The 23,583-nt window shown below is 38.5% G+C and overlaps 1 protein-coding gene across 1 annotated transcript in view; it reads right to left on the bottom strand.

Moving 5' to 3' along the window:
• Nucleotides 1-23,157, bottom strand: part of PARP8 (poly (ADP-ribose) polymerase family, member 8) — a 68,363-nt gene extending 45,206 nt beyond the window's left edge. Inside the window, exons 1-8 of the mRNA XM_009709834.1 lie at nt 23,075-23,157; nt 19,688-19,725; nt 14,380-14,469; nt 13,000-13,070; nt 10,478-10,555; nt 5,756-5,850; nt 2,297-2,357; nt 1,170-1,260 (exon numbers count right to left, since the gene is read on the bottom strand). Coding sequence (XP_009708136.1) covers nt 1,170-1,260; nt 2,297-2,357; nt 5,756-5,850; nt 10,478-10,555; nt 13,000-13,070; nt 14,380-14,469; nt 19,688-19,725; nt 23,075-23,157 — 607 coding nt within the window. The remainder of the gene's footprint in view (nt 1-1,169; nt 1,261-2,296; nt 2,358-5,755; nt 5,851-10,477; nt 10,556-12,999; nt 13,071-14,379; nt 14,470-19,687; nt 19,726-23,074) is intronic.
• Between the last annotated feature and the right edge of the window lie 426 nt (nt 23,158-23,583).

Here is a 23,583-nt window from a genome sequence, read left to right as displayed (position 1 = left end):
AGCCTTGTCAGCGGTGCAGAAGGTATCTTCTTGTTACTTCTCATTTCACTAGATTTCTCATTTCACTCATTTCTTACTGTATGCTGCTCTTCATGCTTCACCTTCTCTTATTCTCTTATTCACTAAAAAATCTTATTTTTTAGATTATATTTTGATAGAAATATTCTGAATACTAACAGTGCTACCTGCTATGGTAAATACATATTTTAAGACCTGCATATTTACAAAAAAGATTGAAACAAAAAATACAGACAAAAAGACCAAAGTCAAGCCAAAAAAAAAAAAAAAAAAAGACTGATGTAATGAAATGCTTATGTGAATGAACAGAATATAGCTTATAGTTAGCATCAGCAGGCAACATATCCTATAAAAATAGCTCATTGGGACAGATTTTGCTAAACATATTATGACTGGAAATATCTATTCATTTTCCAGAGGCAGAATTCTCCCACAGATACAAGCCTGAACTGACAGCTTATACTGGAAGCCTCCAAAGTCCAGTAAGTTATGATCCAAACTGCAACTTAATTCTGACTTTGCCCACTGTAAAAAAATATCTGAAGTTAACTCTTGCATATAAATGTTTTCAAATCTTCAAAATCAGTTGATTCTTCAGGAGTCTGATCATTTTTACTCTTGTGAGGAAACTTTACTCACTTAGAACTCATTCAAATCTAAAGATTTCCAGAGTTCAGTCTTATAGAAATCAGATGCTGAAAGGATAATTATCTTGGCCTGATTTTTCAAAGGTGCATGAAAGAGGGCATATTAACATGCTGCACAGGTCTGTGTAGGTGTACCTTATCAGTGATATCTCATCTGTGCAGATGATGCATGATTTCCAAAATCAGGAAATCACATTAGAAACTGTAGATCTTTGTTCCTTAACCCTGGTTTCTAGGGGAAGCAGTTGCATTTCAAAGGATGCCAGGAAAACAAATTCCAAAAATCAACATATGGAAGTTTAAATTAGATGCCCTTATCATTACTGAGGGCCTGGCCATGCACATATATGTAAGTATAATTTTAAACCAGCAGGATTGCTCACAGCAGTAGATATAAGCACATACAGAGTCAAAGATTTGGCAGTGAACAAGTATCTATCACCCAGTATATGGCTCAGACCAAGACACCATACAAGCCACATGAAAAATACACAGGTGACTAACCTGGACCATTTAAGTACTGTGTAAGTGAACAGTGCAATCGCACTATTATAGGCTCTGTGCGAATTACATCCCAAGCCACAGCAATCTCTTCCTAGTTCAAGATAAAAAGAAAACAAAAGGCACCATTAGCCATCATAAGGAAGTGCTACATTTTGTCAGTTTACCTTAGGGTTATAAACACCATCCACCCATTTACCCAGTTGTGGAATATCTACTCCAACTTTAAGCTTAGGACAAACTATTGCTTGCTGATGCCCCTAAGAGCAGTGTTAGACTGCTTCCAGTTCTTGAGTATGCTCATTTAAACTGAGCACCGGTTTATACACAACACTGTATCTACAGTGCAGGCAGACATATGCCCATCTACCAAGAGATACTGCTTCAAAGCTGAGAAGCAAAGGAGTAAATACAGATGGAAAGGAAACTCATCCCATAACACAGGGCAAAGGAAACTTTTGCTCCTTAAGACTGATTAAAATAATCCAAGGTACGATCAGTTTTCTTCAAAAGCCCAAGAACAACTATCTTATATGCTATGCTGACCTGAGAATATGACATATCTGCGCAGAAGCTAATGATGCCCCCAAAAGCGCTAATTATTATTCTCTAGAGGACAGGAAGTTACTGCACAGATGAGGTGAGGGGAGTTAATGACAGCGTAACTGTTACAGAAGCCATGCTGCCAGTCAACAGCACCACTGTCCTGTGTCTCCTTTGCCACTCAAGCCTCTCTCTGATTAGCTGCACATGTTGACAGGCACACAGGAGAGTGCCAGCCAAGGTTTTCTTTCCTCCAGGACTCTGTGAAGTGCTTTCACCTAACTAACGTCTAGGATAGCAAAAAAATAAATGTATTTCATTTATATCAGAACATTTACCATTCATAAAGCATGTTTGAAAAGAAATACACATGCAGTAAATAAAAGCCTACAAAGCATTTTAACAATGTGATCACAAAAGGAAAAGGAAATGTTTCCACCAAGAAGCAATCAATAATGTGACAGCCACTTCTGAAGATCAAGTCTCCAAAAAAGGAAAGTCTCAGCGGCTGTCTAGAGAGTCTGATGTGTATCAGAATTAAATGGGTATTAATGTTCACTATGTAATACTGTGATTAGATTACTTACATCAAGAAAGCTAACATCAATATGCAGATCAATATCTACATCATCAATGGCTCCATATTCCCTGAAAGGAAAGAATTACATTATATTAGAGCTCTTTGAGATACTCCTCAGTCCAAGCGTACTTATAACAAGGAAGATTTTATACAGGATAATTGTCTGTAAAATCAGAATGGTTATAAAATACACATTTACATAGGTCGGATCAATATTCCCAGTGCGTAACAGTTTGCTGCACTGAAACTGTCTTTCAGTGGATCTTGCTTAAATAGGCTAAATCTTTTTTTCTACTAATTCCCCTAAATTCTCTCTCCATTGCTGCTATGTATTTTTGTCTTGTATACTGCACAAACAAATCAAGAAAACAATAATGGTCATATGCTGCTCCAATTTATGACAAAAGCAAACCCTAGTTAATTTTCAAAAGTATTTCAGGTCAACAGCCAGTAACCTACAGAGATGCTTGAGATAAATCATTGAAGACAAATACAACATAGCCTAAAGGGTGGCATATTATACCTGTGGGATTGCTTCATACATTCAAGTATTTGTTTGTCAAAACATAAAAATTGCTCAAAGCCATAGTTACCTTATTTTATCTGTTATGCGCAGTATTGCTGGAATCCCCAAGGTTCAGATTTAACTAACGCTCATAGGTGTTTCATTGCCATCTGAAATCTTACATTTAAAGTGTGACTTTTCTGCCTCTTATTATCTGACTCATTCTGACTGCCCTCTCCCAACCTACTTGAAGACTTCAGAAAAACAGAGCTAGAAAATACTCAAACACTGAATAAAAAATTGCTTTGCTTTTCATTTAAATTACTTAAGTGGACAACACTGTAGAAGTGCAATCACTCTCAATTTTTCACAGATTAGCTTCTAGTCACTAGGTTTTTTTCTTTTCACTGCATTTATATACATACTGACTTCCATGCTTTTCTATTAAACTAGAGTAAGAAAGCGCACAGTAGCACTTGTGCATAAAGAGGCTGATAAGGTAATTTTGAAACACGAAAATATTTTGTGAATACAACTACCTCCTACCAAAGTGGCCTCTCAGCCCATGGTAAGACCAATAGTTCTCTCTGATCAGGGTAAACCCAAAGCCTCTCTCTCGATCAGACGTATCCATGCATGGCCCACACAGGGCAGGTAAACAGCTGGCCAGGGCTGTGTTATCTGGAGCCTTCCAGCCACCCTGCCCTGACAGCTGCTCCGGAGTCTGCTCACCCAGAGCTGTACAGGCACTCACTGACCTCCTACAGCTCACTGAAAACCTGGCTTCGAAACAGTGAAATTCTCCACCTACTGCATGGCTTAGCCACTATCCTACATAACAGTGGCCTCAGATTTTTTTGTTAATTTTCCAGAAGAATCAAAGAACACATTGTTATGAACTCTTATTGTGAACACAGGCTCATGTTACTCAAATGACAGAGATTCTAAAGGCTGTGAACAAGCATAATCTTATAAATTAAACAGAAACATAGTTGAACTAACGGAACACAGATAGATACACTAGTGGAAGAAAGGGTAAGATAAAAATAAGTTCTAACTGTGGAATTTCCATACCCTTTGTCTCCACTTCATTACCATCCTAGGAAATGGATTTTAGACACATGATGCAGACTCTAGTTTTACTTCTCCAAGCTGAAAGGGAGGAAGAAACCATGTTTTCTTCCAGCACCTGCAGCTTATGACCTGCTGCCTACAAGGCTCCATGAACACATCTTGATTTTGAAGCTCCCAGAGTTCCTCTGTTCACCAATGCATAAGCAATGTAAATACATTCTGAAGAGTTTGATCAGTTGGTCCGGAGGTCTTTCTCACAGCTTTGGTGGCCAGATTTCAAAAGGCAGTGGTGAAAAGCATGTAGGTATAGGAACTTCACTTTCACATGTACAGTTGAATATGTGACAGCAAGAGACTACTAGAAGAGAGTCAACTGTCTAGGAAATATGCATCTTAGTGGGTGTCACTGTCAGACAGACTTCCCTCTCTGCACAGAAGTGGAGCTGCAGGAGAGGGATGAAACTGAATGCTTAATGCTGTGTTTTTCACTTCCAAGAATTTATAAGTATTTTCAACTGCAACAGAGTGGAAGTAGCATTAAAGTTTTCCACATGCCAAAAGCAGCCACAGATGCCAATTTCTACTACAGTGAGGTCAAGGATATCACAATTCTTCCAATGAACCTGTTGATTCAATAAATCAGATGCACTGAAGTTTTTGAAAGGTTACATATAATGCTTCAATTCTAGGAGCTTGTGGGAGCCTATTATGAAGATATTCTCAATTTCATAGTTATCACTTTGGCAACTAAACATTTATCTCATTCATTTCCTAAACCCATATACAACTATTTGGATTTCAATTCCCTAGGTCCTTGAAATGTAATGAAATTTCCACTTAATTTGAAAAGGTATAGTACACCATAGTTGTAGACATGCTCTCTCTTCTTAGACAAAAATAACCGAGCTTATTGTTTAGAGGTTAATGGGAATTGACACTTGCAATATATGTATACCTGAGGTTATTATCTTCTCTATATTTTATTACTTGGTCTGTACGACAACTTTGATATTTTCTTTGTAATACACCTGACAAGTCTGTTACACCTTGCCTACCTGTTATTTTTATGAAATTTTTAAGATTACATAGATGAGAAATAGAGTTATAAAAGACCTGAGGCATATTAAAAATCTCATACAGCTATGCCCTATGGCAGAATGATGCATGCTCACATATGCCCAATAGAACTTTTGTGTAATTACTCTTTGCAATCCACCTCTGACTGACATTCCACCAATACCTGTATAGGATACTTTAGATTCCCACAATTAGAAATCTTTCCTAAAATCTAATCAAATTCTTCTTTGTTGCTAACACAGCTGGTTTCTTATTGTCTCTCTCATGATGACAACAGAGAACATTTGATCACTCCTATCTACAAACTGCTTTTACGAGGAAGAAGAACTGTTATTATGTCTTCTCCTTCTCTTTTTTCCAGACTAGACAAATCCAATTCTTTTTTTCCCTAGGGAAAACGTTTACTAAATCTCTTCTCATTCCCCTTGTTCACCTCCAGGGCAAAAGACAGACTATGATAAAAAAGGAGTTTAACAAGGGTTTAGAGTAGTGCTGAATAGTAATTTTCAACAAAATACAACAGCCTCATCAAATACCAACTGAACTGCAAAAGACAACAAAGTTTTAGAACAGATTTCTGGGGTTTGTTCTTGGCACAGCCAGTTATACCAGCACTCAACCACAAAAAAAAAAGAAAAAAGAAAAAGTAAACCCAGCATTATTGCTAGCCAGCAGTGCTCCTTCCTTTTGCCACACAATATGCAGAAATCACCAGAAAAGACTTGTGCTTTGGCAGTTAGGGAAGGCCCACAAGGAACTCAACCTCCAAAATGTTAAAGGTTCCACAATATGGAAAGGTCAATGACATACCTGAGAGATACTGCATTGGGTCCATAGATCTCTCTCACTGCTGTCAAATCAGCCTCCAGCTGTGGGTGCTTGTGAAGTTCTCCATCATAGCTAACCTATTTGGAAAAAAATATCCTAGGAGTTCTTATTTATTTCATTACTGGCACTTGATCTTGGCTCTTGGAAGTTCCCCCTGCAAAATATGCTGCATTAAGATTCCTTAATGCCACACTCAGAAAGGACACTGTGTTGATAAGTTGAAGCACTGAGGTGGTCTAGCTCTGCTAAGCAATAAGATTTGCAAAGCAGGTACCTCTGCATTGAAATTTTTTCAGGATCTCATTCCTGTTTCTGGGAAGAGAAGCTGCAAAGGACTCATCCCCCTGTCCTGCCTTGTCCTGGCATTTGTTCTTGGACACTCGTACATTTTAAAACTGTTAGGTAGGAAAAGAACCAGATCTCCCCAGTCATATCATCCCAGTCCAACCACCACAGGACAAACGTTTGCTCCCTCTTGCTTGTTGTCACACTCTCATATATATTGGACACAGAATGGCTTGACCTTAACAAGAGGAGATTGAAACTATTCTATATACCAAATGTCTCAGCATCTAAATTACATTTTCAGTCTACCCATTGGCTGTATTCTATCCACTAGTGCAATGATATCAGATGAAAGAAAAATAAAGAACACTTTCCCATTTTCAGTATTTTACCAGAGAAGTTGTAAAGAAACATGTATTTAGATAGTATCCCCTTTTTTTTTTTTCAAACTCTACATGAAAAATAGAGAAAGTTACATTAGTACTTACACTGTAAATCAAAACTTGTAAGCTGGTTTGTTTGGACTGTATGAAGACAAAATAATTAATATCCTCCTATCTTCTACAAGAACCAAAATACCTCTTTAGGTTTGTAACAGTTTATTCACAGCTTATTACTACTTTCTCACTAAGCAATATGCTCCTGATTGTGTGAACCTAATTCTGCTTCTTTACAACAACTAGAATGACAGTAATTCCACAGAAGTTGATGAACTCCCTAGATTTGGACAACTTCAGAAATGACAGTAGGGTTTGGCTTGCAGCTTTGACAAAGCACAAGAGTGTAACTTATCCTTTTATATATCCTATATATATATGTGTTCTCTCTATATGTATATCTCATGTATATCTCATATATATATATATAAAAAACCTTTTATAGGAAGTCCTGCAGAGAATTCTTGCTATTGCAGAACTGTATCTAACTGCAGCACTCTTTCTTCCATTTGTACATCCAAATCTGTGGGAGACCAGTGCTGTGACACTTTCAGCTCTGATATCTAGAGATGTACTTTTCAATCTAATTAAATAAATTTCAATAGAATTAAAATAATAATCAACTGATCACTTTTTACATGTGAAATTAGCAAAGAATAATTTGATTATACTTAGACTTCTTCAAATATAAGGCACAGAATTCATCAGCATAGCATAGGCATGTGTTTATCAGAGATACCAACAATATTCATGACTAGAAGAGTAAAAGCCAAGTATTCCTCCCTTGTTTGGACACACATGTCAGAACAAAAGCCAAGTATCCCTCCCTTGTTTGGGCACACGTCAGAACAATTTTCCAAGTAGAAGAGCATGGGAAGAAAATCTTTATTATATTTTTTTTTTCATTTTAGGTAGGAACAAACCAATTCTTTTTACATGCTCATTACTCAAAGATGAAGTCTTTAAAGATGAATAAAAAGTTGCTGTCCTGCTTCCAAAGAGAGCACAGCAATCATTTCACAAATCATAGCTGTGGTACTATGTGTGGTCCTAAATCGCATTTTTTTAACCAGTCTTATGTATCAATAATACTAAAACCCAAATGGAACACTGCAGAACACTGAACTGCTCAACATAATGCTTTCTCCAATCTGTTTTCTGATGGTAAGAGGTTATGAACTCAAAAAGGAAACAAAGCAGCATTTTGGCAAATTGTTAAGACGATAATAGGTATTTTCCATCCCTGCATTAGTGCTACAGACGTGCTGATGTACGCAGAGAAGCCTGCGAGAATTTTGTATATCTGCATTTGCAAGTATGTCCTGAAACTGAAGCGCAAGAAAGAGGGAGACAGAGTGTCAAAGGCAGCAGTATTACTGTTTTAATCTCCTGCTCTCATTTGCAAATGTAGAAGATAGAGATTCAAAGCAAGAATTAACAAAGAGTCTCAGAGAAAGTGAATATAAAAGCTAAAAAATCTGGTAACTTTACTGTGACTGAGAGGTGTGTGTTTAGAAAGTCTCAGTTTTCAATCTGAGACTTGATTCAGATTATTTTGTCCCATGTATGACAAAAGGTTGTATTTTTAAAGGAGATAAAGTGAATTACAAATGTAAATCCTATTGAAAATCAATAGGACTTAGGCTATTGAATCTCTTAGCTACTTTAAAGTATTTATCCATTCTATCCTTAGGGAGGATTACAAGCAGGTCCCTAGGAAGCGAATACAAACATTTAATTTATGACCAAAGGTCATGTCTTGTTTTCACTGCCCATCAAATGCCATTTCCCATCTTCCATGGTTCCTGTTCCATCATCAGCTGCTCTCTTGTCTTCCCAGTTCTAACTACTTAGAAATGTTAAGAATTATTCCTGATCTCCACCCTTCCCCACTGTATTGCACACAGTTACACTGACATCTATTCCCTCTAGTTGCTAAAATCAATATTTTTGTCCCCTTTCTCTGTGGGCATAGCACACACTTGTTTCAAATGAAGCAGCTTGCCTTGCTTGTTTCTCACATATACAGTCACTTATTTTGTCTTGTCAATACACCTGGTGCTCACTTAATAACTCTAACAACCACTTTATTTGAAAAAGGACTGTTCTTTTTATCTCTAGAGGGACTTCACTCATTGCCTGATTTCCTATTTATTTTCTGAGTCCTCAGTATTTTCCTTAATTCTAGAGGTCTTCTTTAGAATTTTGTCTTTTTGACCATGAAATTTTAAATTAAAAATTTCCTTTTTTCTCTCTTGTTAAATATACTTTCTATAATGCTTTTTTGTTTTCTTTGTTCTCCCTATTTTGCTTTTTGAATATTCTATACTCGACATTCACAAACATCTGATAATTTATTGCTGATCTAATTGTGTATTTTTTTTGCCCGTTATAATTCCTTCAGTTAAACTTATTGCCTTAAAAAAATGACAATGCAATATAATGTAGTGTCTACTTCAATCATGAAGCAATTCTAACCAGTATTTCCTATTACACAGCTCTTTTACACCTTGCAAAATGATGTACCGCTCTCTGTGTTCATATCTTATAGGCAGCGTTAATATTTATTCATCCATTTGGGCACTGTCAGGCATCCTTTACCAAACGTATTAGTGCTGGTTCAAGAAATAAGCACTCCCATCTGTTTGCTGCCTTTTCCTTCACCTTGAGGTTACTGCCCTTTCTGCAGAGTTGAAAAATGGACTCAGTGCACACAACTTATCTCTACTGGGCAAAATCAGGAGATTTTTCCTCTCAAGTAGATTAAAATAAGACATCACTTTTTACACTGAAGTATGTGTACACGGTCCTCCCCAGCACTCTATGGGGCTGTAGGAGCCAGCAGCTGAGGCGAGGTAATTCCTGCAGTCACTTCTAAAGTGAATATGAGTCAATACCCCATGTCAGTTACTTCTGGCACTGAAAATACATTCTTTAAGTTCCAATTTCAGTATCACTTTTTGCGGGCATCTTTCTTTTGAGAGTAAAGCACCTCAATATGTATTTTGTGTTCAAATCCCACCATGCTGTTGGCTCTGCAAGATAAGAGGCTTGGTGATGTCCTGCTCATCAGCATCCCACGCTCTCTGCACCAATCCCACCGGCTGGCACTGCTGGCGTGCTCCTGCAGCCTTGGCTCTGCATCCAGGGCATGGATGGCTTCAGCCTCTACGCTGAGGCAGTGACAACTTTCATAAATAGCAGCTACAATTCATTAAAATGTGCATCAAAATAAACAGTTCTAATAACATAAGTGAGGAATGATTCCTCTGGGGCAATAGTTAGACTAAAAAGATAAGAAAAATCTGAATAAAGAGACTAGGAGCGTGAAGAGCTCTATTGACATTGCAAAAGGAAAAGAGATGAAGAGGTTTTATTTCCCAATACATAAGAGAATGTAGTAATAACTAATTCTGCTGAGGGAACAACAACGAAAGACACAAGAGCAGTACATTAATCTAAAAATATGCAGTATTTTTCAAGGTGAATTTAACTGTAGAGCTCAGAAAAAGAATGGACTATTGCCTAGATCAAAATTGTCTTGTAATAATCATTTTTACCATTAAATTGCAGTGCTCTTGACTTCACAAAATGGCAGTCCTCCAGAAGGAAACAGATTTAGATCCAGCCTGACTTCCCATTTGTGTCAATAATGGGATAAGCTTTAAAGAGCGAATATCTGTTTCCTGGAAGGAAGAAACTGGATTCTATTTTCAAAAGGTCTGAAGAGTACTTGCTTCTTTTATTCTTACAGCTTTGAAAATGTAAACAAATTTATCTTATTTTAAATTAGATATAACTATACAGTATAACATATTCAGTATTTCTACTATAAAATACTATGTACACATACACACAGCATTCTATTTGATGCTTGATAAACATAAGAAATTAATTATTATCGTAAATTTATACTAGAATGAACAACAGAAGCTTTCAAAGATTGATTTATTGAAACTTGTGCAAAATATTCCTTCATTACCTGTCCTCCATAATAAAATTCCTCAGAATCATTATCTCCTTCAGAGTCTTCTTCAACGGTGCTGTTGTGCCGTGATTCCTTAATGGAACAGGAAAGTTAACAGTCATACAGGTGACATGCTTATCTTGCATTTATAGTTCCAACTATGACTACAGGAATTATTGTTTTACAAATAAGCTCATAGCACCCTTTATTAAGGGATCTTCTAGTATCACTTTTCCAGAAAAGTACAAAGGGCCAGTTTTAAGTATAGTGAAATATCAGACCAGACAAGCCCCTACTAATTGGGTACATAAAAACACCCTAAACACATGTTGGAGAAATAATACTTTGGCTGGCTGCAGACACAGTGTGATATTTTAAGGAACTGCGGAATTCAATAGACTACGTGGGGATATTTCACTCTGTGCTTTTGCTAAAGGAAGCATAATTTACCCACCAAGACAAGTTCTAGACTTAATTCATTTGGTGTTTCAGTGACCTAATAAAATTTTAATTTACTTTATTCTGGTAATCAATTCTAATAGTTTAAAGAAATAATTCAAGTCCAAGCATGGGATCTCTTAAGTGCCTTTCTGTGAAAAACTGACACATTGCTGCTTAATTATTATTTTTAACAGAAGTTCCAGCCTGTTGCCAGGAAAGGTCAAGCTGAATTTTCTGACTAGATGTGTTCTGAGACTTTAAAAATTAAGGATTAAAAAGTAATATGTTTACACAAGTAAAACCTGCTCTAAATAGGCTGCTCTGTGAATAATTGCACTTAAGTAAATAGAACTGATCTTGGTACAGACTGCAACTCAGCATGAGCTGTAGTGTTATATTCTGCTTCTCACTAACAGAACCTTTAGTTACAATTATATAATTGTTTGAAGACATTAATTCTTGTTTCCCACAACCTATGTGTTATTTCTAGGCCCTATGGCTCCCCTAAAGAACACCTGTTGAAATCATAATTCTTTACTTCAACCTGAACATGATGTACTTACTGCTTATGTTGTATTTATGTCCTGCACAGAACTGCCATAATGGAATAGAAATCAGATGTATGAATCAAAGAATAGAAGTTACCCCTAAATCCCATATAGTCATAGATGTCAAATACACCTTTATCACCAGTTTCTATGGTCAGACATTCTAATCCCGTTTCCCTACCTTTGCCTCTAAAATCCTGCTCTATTCACTGTATGTATACTTAGAATAAAAATTGTATTTCAGCCAATTTCACCACAATTTTCTACGACAAGATATAAAAATAATTTGTGCTTCTACTTCGCTGAAAAGAAACAAAATTGTTTTAGTTTTCTTTGTTTTACAATCTTAGCTCAAGGGGAAGTCTGTTTTAAAACAGAACTCAGCTGAACAAAAATTCAACACAAATCAAACAGAAATGAAACTCTCACATTATAATAGTGACAAACCCATCCCATCCTAACTAAACCTCTAACTGTCTAGCCAACCGAAACAGTCAGTGTTAGAGACTTTTTTAAAAAGGTTTGTTTTTTTTTCAGTACTTTCATATTTAAGTACCTCATTCAACTGAAAAAAAAAAAAAAAGCTCAAACTCTGTCCCATAGAAGCTAACTGTACCTCCAGCTTTTAATCAAATGGGTAAATTCTTCCTGCACTTGAAATTTCCTAGTGTTTGCTGAGCACTGAACACAACAATGAGGCAGTAGAAGCAAAGTATCTCCAGCTCAGCTTTTTGCATGAAAACAGGTTTAATCTACTAAAAAAACCCAACCATACACATTAGCGTATCTGGGTATGCTTATGTCCCCTTTCAGGATCAAATATAGATCACAGTCTAAAGAGCAGTCATCAAGAAATTCAGCAACCACCCTTACCAAAGAAAGTCTTTAAGTCAAACACCTGAATTCTTGATACAATGCTCACTTTCTTGCTTGGAGTAGGAGCCTATGTGGTACTTTCTTTGAGCCCATAACACTGCCAAGTCCTGTAGACTTCACATTAGTGCCACTTTCTTGAGTTAACATCTCAGTGAGACTTGTCAGCGACCCATGACAGAGGTACAACACAAATAAAACCATGACTGGAAGGTCTTAAGACTCCAGACACTATTTGTGGCGAACAGAGTCACGCAGAGGTCTAGAGCCTCCAGTGGGGCTGCTGTAGGCCACATGAAGAGGCAGTGAGCTAATAAATGGGATGTAGTCCTATGTGCAAGACTAAGTTAAAAGGTAATGGCATCATGATCTACTTCTCCAGGACAGCTGTATTTTTAGGGTATACAGGGTCTATACTACTACTGAACAAAAAATGAAATAAACACCAAAATTGTATTTCCTAGGATGGGAGCATCCCTATCCCAATTATGTGATTCACTGGTTAATCCACATATGAAACTCAGAGAACTATGTTCATCTTCTAAAAAGTGTAAACATGTACAGTTTGCATGAGCACACATTTGATCGAAATCTATGGTTAACATTCACATTTTATTATTTTCTGTTGTTTTTTAAAATAACTTCTGTTAAAATATGCATACAAGAAATACATACCTCTCCACTCTCCCTCTGTAATTTTGATTTTATGGACAAGCAATAGTTGACATCACTGGTTTTTCTTAATTCTTAAAAGGGAAAATAAGGAACATCTGTGAAAAACGTGAAATAATTTTGCATATGCAGACTTAGTTGCTGTCATAGAGCAAATAAGGAACAAAAAGTTACAGATATGAAAAACATCAAAGAGTTTACAATACTACAGTCTAAAATTAAGAAGCCTCTACATCTCACAAGACTCATATTTTTTAACTCTGCAATGAAACTCAGCTGGTCCATCTAGGAGATTTTTTTTTCCCAATCTGTGATTTACAATTTAGTGTCATTTGTTAATTTTGTATATTTTATAAAAGAATGAAAAATCAAAACCCCTCGGCAAAAATAAATCAGATCATCTTCTATACAAAACATAGGGTTTTATTCTATTTTAAATGACAGGCTTTATTTCTTTTTAAATTACAGAAATATCTCCAAGTAAAATTTAACCTAAACTTCTGACTATAATGGCCAGGTTTTTTTGGGGTGCCACTGCACCTACTTCATTAAAATTATTCTTAATTTACATCAGTACAAATGAGATCAGAGACTGAAGATCATATTGGTTTTCCAGTGGAATTCAAAGTAATTCTGTGTTAAGCAAAAAAAGCCCTAAAGCATTGCAATAATAATAAAAAGACGGCAAAGTCAAGTGTTCCTACCTGAAAAACTGCCAGAATTAAGACTGCTCTATGCAGTTTCTCCTGCAGCTTGAAATCACCAGGGAATTTGTCTGCTAAAATCTAAAAACTCTCTATGGAGTATGCACAAATCTTGATTACCTATTGTATAAATGTGCCTATATGTCTGAAAAGCTTACCTTTTCATGTATCAAACTACTTTTTGAAAGTATGGAAACAATTTCAAATAAGAGGTTTCCAAAATCACTGGGAAAAAAAGGTATTTTTTCCTATAGTCTAATTTAGTGAAACAGCTGAACCATTTTGTTTGAGACTTCCTGAAATAATTCACCAGAAGCAATGGTAGTTATAGACTGTTTCATCCCCAATGGTGATGATTTACTGAAGTTTTAAGCAAGTGAGCTTGAAAACTTATAATTGGGAAGTATTAAGCACCTCTAACTGTATTCAAAGAGAATTGCTTTAGCATAGACTGCAAGACATTAAAAGGATAAAATACATTCTGCCTGCACAATCGTCGTGATCCCCAAAAGAAATATTTTAATTTCTTCTATTCCAAAATGTAGGACAATTTACTACAGCAAGACTGTGAGAAAATAGCAAACTGCACACATTAACATATCTCCATTTAAGTCCAGGTAACATTTTGTCTTTCCTCACAAAATATGAACTTCATAAAACACTTGGGAAGTAAGATTACCTGTAGCGATTTGGTGGAAAATTACTGGAATTGGCTCTGTTGTAACTAACACATCTTCATCATTATCAGAACTGGAAACATAGGTGTTATCTACAAAAGAAAAACACCTCGCATGGTGAAGTCCAGTTGTGCCCTGCCAGCCCCTTCCCACGCTGCCCATCCCACCCTTGTACCATAAGGAACTACTCCCCAGATGGTTGGGAAGCTGAGAGCTATCATATTCCTGGTGTGTTTTTTTTTCCTCTTGAGATTGCTAACAAAAAGAAAAATACCAAAAGGATGGAAGACTTGGACCCAAATTTTATACAAGCAAATCCCTGGAGTCAGATGTCATGGCTTTTGTGAATCACACCAAGTACTGCTCTGAACCGTCTCATAGGTTTATGCGGTTTTGAGCCAACGTTTCTAAAATGAATACTTGTTATACGCTTTTTGCTATGCCTGACACTAAAACTCAGGATAGATCTGATATGCAGATAAGGCTGCATACAGAGCTGGGTGTTAACAGCCCATTATGCAAAATACCTGTGCCTCATTTCGCCTAGTCACATAAAGGTTGTTTGAAGTATCTTCTAATCAGTGGCTAACCTTTCTTGTGTCTGATTCAGGAAAGAAAAAAATTCCTCCCACTTAACAAAAAAGTTAGGTATGGATATGAATATGGAAAGTCTATCCCAGATTTTCTTACAAAACATAGGGATTAGGCTGAGGGGGGTGTGTGTTGGTTTTTTGGTTTGGTTTCTTTTTTTGATTTGCAACCAAACATTTAGTAACAACAAACAAGGAGCAGTAAGTTTTTATGTAGTATCTCCAGAAGCTAATTTTGCATAAATTGCTGAACTGCCTACAAAAGTAATAATATTCTCTTTTCTATTGATCTGGGCTGAATTGAAACTTACACTCTAGAGCAGAAACACAATTAAGATAATCACAGATAAAGAGACAAATAAGAGAATTGAAACAAGGACTTGATCTATCGTAATTCTGAATATGCTGGTCATACACCAGCAAAGTGCATGAACTCACACGTAATTTTAAGCATACTCCTGCAATCTCAAAGCCTTTCACCACAGTGCTTCCAGTGAATGTTAAAGATGTTAACATTAATTAGGCAGTAAATTCAGTAATATCATCCTTTGTATTGCAGAGGTACTTAGCAGCCTGTATCAAGATGAAGGCCCAGCGCTGCCACCCCTTTCCCCCACAGGTGTGAGAGAGGGCCGTGCTGCCTTTGCAGACGAGCAGCTGCGCTGCCACACACAGACAGGCGCATGGGGCTTTCCCAGCCCCACCACCTGTGAAACAGCCTTTCTGCTACATTCACACACATCCATCAAGTCTGACACTATCCCACACCTTCGCCTATTTCCACTTCTGCACTGTCCCACAAGGAACTCTGAGCAATCTGAGCTCAGCTCAACACAGATACATTGTGTGCAGGCAATTGCTGCAGGAGGGTGGCACCACTTTTCCCTGAGCACTGCTCCATCAGCTCAGTCTGTGTCTGCTCGGCTGTGCGCTTGGCACAGGGATGTGTTTTAGAGCCACAGCATCATGTGAATAAAATGGGGTCCCTTCAGCCATCTGCCAGCATTCACTCCTTGTCCCACTGCTGTCTGTCGGTGGGACAGGCTGTGAACTATGCTGCCAGGACAGCTGCATCTCACCCTCTCCACAAACCCCTGCCTTGCCTCTATTTGCACGCTCCACCTTGCTGCCATTGTCTCAGTGTCAGCCTCACCATGCTGGATGGCTCTGGGCATACGCAATACAGGCCCATTCCTTTCCCAGGTTTGGGAGTGTAACCTGCTGCTATAGAGTCTAATGAGCTGGAATAACAGAGGCCATCATTTGGCTCTAGATATAACTGATACCATATATATGGATGGAAGAAAGGAAATCCATGTGCTAGAACTCATTGCTATATGAAAAATTAGGAAAAACAACATGATGTGCTGTACAGAATACACAATTACCAAGATATACATATATGGAAAAAAGGACTGCTCATGCTCAATTACAGGTTTTATAGATTTTAATTATATTTTTATATCCATTGTCATTCTTTCTTGGCAGCTGGATAATATGATTTTCACTGCCAAGTTTTTGTTTCCCTTTTCTATTTGGCAGCCATTAGGGTTTTTTTCTTTCCTTCCATCAGTCTAATAGAACTTGAAATTAACAATCTGGTTTCGGCTTCCTTTCTTCAACATCCAGTTTCTAACACACTTCACCCAAGAATACCTCTCCTCTTAAGAGGAGTACCTAGTGCCTGGACCTAGTGGAGGAATGCAGCAAATCACTCGCTGCCAAACTGGTTCTCTCCATCTCTGCTGCAGTCTAATGAGGTCTAAGAAAAGAATGTTTCTGTTAACACATGTGTAACCCACAAATCACTGAGATAAAAGACTACAGCAGTTCTGCAAGTTTATGGCAGCCAACACATTACCACTCTGAACATACATTCATTAGCAAAATGCTTGCTGCTGTAATGGTTCTCACAGGAGTCATGATCCACTCAAATCAATGGGACTTTAGTCTACTCATTGATGTTATACTCTGTAACTGCTCCTTAGGAGCATTATTTTTCCCAGGTGTGTCAATGTTATGACAAAATGGTTACAGAGATATTTTGCTGTAACTGTTATTACCTGCCTTTAAAATTTTCAGTGATATTTTCACAATTTCAGTGATGTACATGTAACTTTGAGACATAACTCTCAACGCTATTCCTATTAACTTCTTCAGTGTGCCTTTGTGAGCATGTTTTTAACATTCACTCGTAATTATGAAACTTTCAAACACCTTCTATTATTGAAAGTTGTCATGTCATATTACAGTTCCCATAGGTATGATTTAATGCTCAGCTGTTTGTAATCTTTTGATGCTTTATGAAGCAATTCAGCAACAGCTACACACTGTTATCAGTGCCAAAGTGGTGAAGCTGCATACATAACAGCAATGAAGGCAGCTAGAGTATACACATGACCCAAAACTCTTCTTATAGTATCTAAAATTTACTTGTGGTAGTATCACTTTTGGCTGAGTGAACATCATCTGTACAGTAACCTAAATTCTTCTATTTTCATACATTTAATGCAGGCATTAGCAATTTATCTGATGATCAATTCTGAAGGCCTTCTGGATTTCCAAATTTGATGCACTGTGTATTACACACTCTTAATCTCCAGAGGATACAACTTCAGTATAGCCATGCACTAATGTACTTAAACCTTGGTCTGTAAAGATTTATCCTGTGAGTAATTTAATTTGATGAGCACATGCTCCTCTGAACTATATCAACTAGCAGCAACACTTGAAGATCATCTTCCAGTTGAGGAGGACATCAGCATGGAGCTTGCCAGAGTTGGCACCATGGCACCCTGACATGTCCTTGAAACATCCCTTAAAATACACGCCAGAGAAGAGAGCCACAATCAGCAGTAATGTTAAGTTAGAGATATAGGACAAAGAGAGGAGACAAAGAATCTGGCTCACCAAGTCAAAATGAGTATTCTATGACCAAAGCTGTAAAGTGGCAAAGAGTCATCATCATTCCTAATACACTGAATGGCAAAGAATCATTATCATTCCTAACACACTGAATACCTCTTCATCACAAAGCAAACATACATCCTGCAAAAGCTTCAGATATGAATGAAATCAGGTCTTCCAAAGCTTGAGGGATTACATTTTAATCAGTAAACATGTGCAGCTGGTTTATCCACCCCTCTCACCAAGTTAGCTACAGTGTAAAATTTTCAAATTCTATCCGGTTTTAAAATATAGGTGGTGATGACAGAGAATATTTATTAGGTTTTAGGGCCATCAAAATGACTCAGGTTTGCAGGCCATCAGCGCATGCTGCAAATAGCATTTGTAAGGGAAGTTTGAGGTCTGTCAGACAAAACAGTTTGCCAGGAGATGAGATCTCATGTGCTGTGGGAGTAACTACTGGTTCAGTGCTCCAGTTCGCCATTTAGTTAGTCGTTCCCAGAGATCAAGTTTTATGACGTTTAATAAAACAAACTGTTAATAATATATGATGAAGATTTTTTTCAACTATCTGTCCCTCTGTTCATTGTCAGGTCAATGGCATAATCAGTAAAACAATTTATCACTGGTACAACTGTGTATTTTAAGTTTCTCCCCTTACTACATGTTGAATAGATTGTATTCGCAGCAGTTTTCCCTCCAGTTTTTACTGACTAAAAAAAATACCTCTCATAAAGGTTGTTAGCATTCTTCCACATAATCCATTGTATTTAGCATCACTGCTGATGTTGATTTCTCTCTCTATCTTCTTCAAACACCCTGGTGTTTTGAACAGACTGAGTCTACTGCTTATATATAGTCTACTGCTTATCAGTCAAGATCAAAGCCTCACTTAGAGATTCTAAAAGAAACAAGAAATATTTCTTTTAGAAATATTACAGAGATGTTATGGATAAAGATCAAAAAGGGCCAGAAGGTTTCATATCATTCATGGTACTTACACTATTAAATAATCCCAGGTGCAGAATACACAATGTGGTGTGGTCCAACAGTACTACTGTGTACCTTTACTTACACAGCGCCTGTCTGCCCTCATCCCCGCTTCCCTCTCCTGCTTCTGTGAACCTCTGTGCCACCTGACGTATCTATGCAGTCTCTTTGTAAAGCAAATCAGGGAAATAAGCTAGCTGAAAACTAGCTTTTGCCCTTGCCTGGTTGTCTTTCATATGAATAATTTCCCTTATCTAGACTGGCCGCGCGGTTACACAAATGCTTTTGCCAACCCAGCTCAGAGCATGAAAGGAAGGCTGGACTGAGCAGCTGGGAGCAGCTTTGCAAGCTTACGTTACCAAAGACATATCCATACACAACCCCCTGGCTCCAACTGACCCTGAGAAGCATCAATGCACAGTCCACGGGCTTAACCTAAGGAATGTGAGTATTCTCACTAAGGTCTAACACAGAAGTGTTTTGCTGGCCCCATGCCAGATTGCTCAGCCTCTTGAAAGATCAAGCTTTGTCCACCAGGTCAAAGAGGACCTGGGCACTTTCTCACTCCTGTCACTGTTGGCTCCAGACACATCACAAGCTCTGGTCTCTGTAAACTTGTGAACCAGGTTTTCTCACCCTGACTCAGCTGATAAACGACACCTGAAAAGGAGAAGTTACTGTGAAAATAACCTAACTAATGGAAAATGATTAGCACAGGGATGCACCTGGAAGGCATCAACACCCTTTCAGATATTCTCATCTGAATATAGAAAATTGCGGTAACACGCATACATGTGTCATAGACAAGAATGTTGCACTGTACCTGGGTAATCCTCAGAGACATGCACTGAATAGGATACACTGTAAAAAGAAAAAAACACAAACAACGGAATTAATAACAACAACATTAACTGCTGGCATAACATTATTTTCCTGCCTCTGTACTATTTTATGTTTATTTATAGGTTCCTGACAGTTTCCAGGACAGAAAGTAACAGCTATTTTGATGGTTTTTGAAGTGCTCAGCTACAAAAAAGAACGTCATGCCCATTTTGAAAGCTTACTTTGCTAAATTGACACATCCCGATTTCAGTCTTCTTAAAAAGAATATGAAGACTGCATTATATTCAGAGTAACATTTCACAATGTCTGTACTTATGCTTAAAAAAAAAAGTTGTTCTTTGAACACCAGAACTAGAAAAGCCCCGTTTTCCCTGCATCTGGTTTCTGGGGTTGACCCAAGACCCAGTTGGAAGCCTTTCTTGCTGGCTGGGACACTTCTGTAGGTTCCTGTTAGTCTCAGCAAAGCTGAGTTCAAATCAAATTTGAAAAAGCCACAGTCACCCTAAAGTGTAGCTTCACTAATGGATTACCTGGATCTGCTTCATCAGAAAACGGTCATATAAAGACCATCCTGGTCCACCAGCTCAGCCCACACAAGCTTTCCGCACCATCCAATGAGATCTTCACTAAATTCACTGGTGGGAGCAGGACAAATGGGCATGATGGTCTGTTCAGTTACCTAACTGCCCTCCAAGTCCTTTTCGTTTCTTTTAAGGTTAATGTCTATCTTCATTTTGCATTAAAAACATTGAACTCTGCAGCATGCCGAAAGCTTTCTCTTGTATAATTCATGTTCTTTCCAATTTTAAATCCTATAAATTGTATGTGTCAACTTACACATTTAAATAATGCATGGTGTGTGTTCATGTCTGTAGTGAGTTAAGCAGACAGACAAAGGCAGGATGGCACAGTCCTCAATAAATTTTGGTATGTATTGTACATCGCTGAAAATTGATTCAGGGGATCTTCCTGAATTACATGAATACAGCTTCCATGTGGACCATAAAATAAAACCATGTATGGTTTCTTTCATCTTCTCTCTCAAGGACTTCTGTTAAATGAGCTCCACTTTCACAATCCAATGACTGTAGGAGGCAATCAATATGAAAAAGTAGGTCCCTCACACTTTCTTCCGTAAATCAATCTCTTACCGCAGAGCTCTGTCACCTGTTTTTGCACATCATCTATTCTAGGGTAATTCATTTTATGTATTGTTTGACTCAGAGGCAAAGATGTCTGTTTCTTCAACAGCTGCAAATGTTCACATAATTTGAAGCAGAAAGAATGTTTATTACAGCTGAAAACAGATTTAGCCACACAAGTCTTGACAGCCTCGATCAAGCCAGAATTAAATCCCATCACTGTGTAACTTCAACATTTTGTGATTTTTCTCTTTTAATTATTTTTCAGACATTTGGAATTGGCAGCATCTGTATCTCCAGCATCCTGGAGCATTTCCCCTAAAGAGTGGGGTATTTAAATCTAATTAATCTGTCAAGGCATAAAATATCACTATTTTAAATGGGGTAATATTCTGAAATAATGAAATGTATTTCGGTGCAATGACGTGTGGAGAATTTTGCCCTGTGGTGCAAAACAACCCAAAAACCACCAAAACCCCCCAGAAGCTAAGGGCCTGTTTTACCAAAACTCATCTTCTAGATGTGTTTGTAACCATGACTTCTTCCTTCTACTACTGGAAGAGGTATTTCAGTCTTACCTTTTAGACTGCCTGCTTGCACACCTCTTTGCTACCTCCAGAATTGCTGTGTATGGGTTTGACTATTGTTATACAGGACTATCTTCAAGTGTGGACTTTCATCCCAAGAAAAGTAAAATCTTTCTAGAACTCACTCCATATTCTAATTAAAAAACCAGTTCAATCCAATTCAAAAACTGCAGAAAAGCAGGGAAATTCCACCTATGCTTAAAAAAGAAGTTCTTCATATTGACAACAAGAACGGGGACTGAAGAAGTTACAGAATTTCCATCACTGAGATGTTCAAAACTCAACTGGTTAAGGCCCTCAGCAACCTAATGGAACTTGGAAGCTGGACTTAATTTGAAGTTAGCTTCTGCTTTGAGTGGGAGTTGGACCAGGTAGTCTGCACACGTCATCCCCCCACATAATTACTCTATGTGCGTGTGCACAGAAACCCTGTGAAAGTGTGATTCTCTTCCTTCTTCTTCATCATGTGGTATCTGTGATAGCAGCAGCTGTGGTGACACTAAATGGAAACTAGTAAGAAAAAAATGCACTGCAGGTCTTGTGAGATGGGACTAAAAGGAAAAAAGTTCATGAAGATACAAGCTAAAAATAGTCTCAAACCAGATTCTGTAATGACTGTAAGCAAATTCAGGGTCTGACCCAGAGTCCACTGAATCCAGAAGTGATCTGACTACTAAGATGAGTATTACCAGAGGGGAGAAAGAAAACGTAAAAATAATGTAAGGTAAAATTATTCTGTGATCCCAGTAATAAAAAGTCCCTTTATAGAAAATGATTTGCCACCAAAATCTGACATCATCTCTATCTGAAAAGCATAACAGAATCACAGAATGGTCAGGGTCGGAAGGAACCTCCGGAGATTACCTAGTCCAATCTCCCTGCCAAAGCAGGGTCACCTACAGCAAGTTGCACAGGATAGCATCCAGGTGGGTTCTGAATATCTCCAGAGAAGGAAACTCCACAACCTCTCTGGGCAGCCTGTGCCAGTGCTCTGTCACCCTCAAAGTGAAGAAGTTTTTCCCCATATTCAGATGGAACTTCCTGAGGTTCAGTTTGTGCCCGTTGCCCCTTAACCTGTCACTGGGCACCACTGAAAAGAGTCTGGCCCCATCCTCTTGACATCCACCCTTAAGGTGTTTATAAGCATTGATGAGATCCCCTCTCAGTCTTCTCTTCTCCGGGCTGAACAGATCCATTTTCCTCGGCCTTTCCTCATAAGGGAGATGCTCCAGTCCGCTCATCATCTTCACTGCCCTCCACTGGACTCTCTCCAGCAGTTCCTTCTCCTTCTTGAACTGAGGAGCCCAGAACTGGACACAGGACTCCAGATGTGGCCTCACCAGGGCAGAGTCGAGGGGGAGGACAACCTCCCTCGACCTGCTGGCCACACTCTTCCTAATGTACCCCAAGATACCACTGGCCTTCTTGGCCACGAGGGCACATTGCTGTCTCGTGGTCAACTTGTTGTCCCCCAGGACTCCCAAGGCCTTCTCTGCCGAGCTGCTCTCCAACAGGTCAACCCTCAGCCTGTAGTGGTGCATAGGGTTATTCCTCCCTAGGTGCAGGACCCTACACTTGCTCCTGTGGAACTTCATGAGGTTCCCCTCTGCCCAGTTCTCCAGCCTGGCCAGGTCTCACTGAAAGGCAGCATAGCCTTCTGGTGTATCAGCCACTCCTCCTAGTTTTGTATCATCAGGAGGCTTGCTGAGGATACACTCCATCCCTTCATGCAGGTTGTTGATGACTCAGAAGTGACTCTTGGGGAACATCACCAGCTACAGGTCTCCAACTAGACTCTGTGCCGCTGATCACGACCCTCTCAGCTCTGCCATTCAGCCAGTTCTCAATCCACCTCACCATCCACTCATCTAACCCACACTTCCTGAAGTCACCTATGAGGATGTTATGGGAGACGGTGTCAAAAGACGGAACTTCCTGAGGTTCAGTTTGTGCCTGGTGTCCCTTATCCTGTTGCTGGGCAGCACTGAAAAAAGTCTGGCCTGATCTTCTTGACATCCACCCTTAAGGTTTTTATAAGCATTGATAAGATCCCCTCTCAGTCTTCTCTTCTCTGGGCTGAACAGAGCCAGTTCTCTCAGCCTTTCCTCATAAGAGAGATGCTCCAGTCCCTTCATCATCTTCATTGC

Source organism: Cariama cristata, unplaced genomic scaffold (assembly GCF_000690535.1).
Source record: "Cariama cristata isolate BGI_N322 unplaced genomic scaffold, ASM69053v1 scaffold10291, whole genome shotgun sequence".
NCBI lineage: Eukaryota > Metazoa > Chordata > Aves > Cariamiformes > Cariamidae > Cariama > Cariama cristata.
The sequence above is the reverse complement of the archived record's forward strand: the minus strand, read 5'-3'. Positions and strand labels throughout refer to the sequence as shown.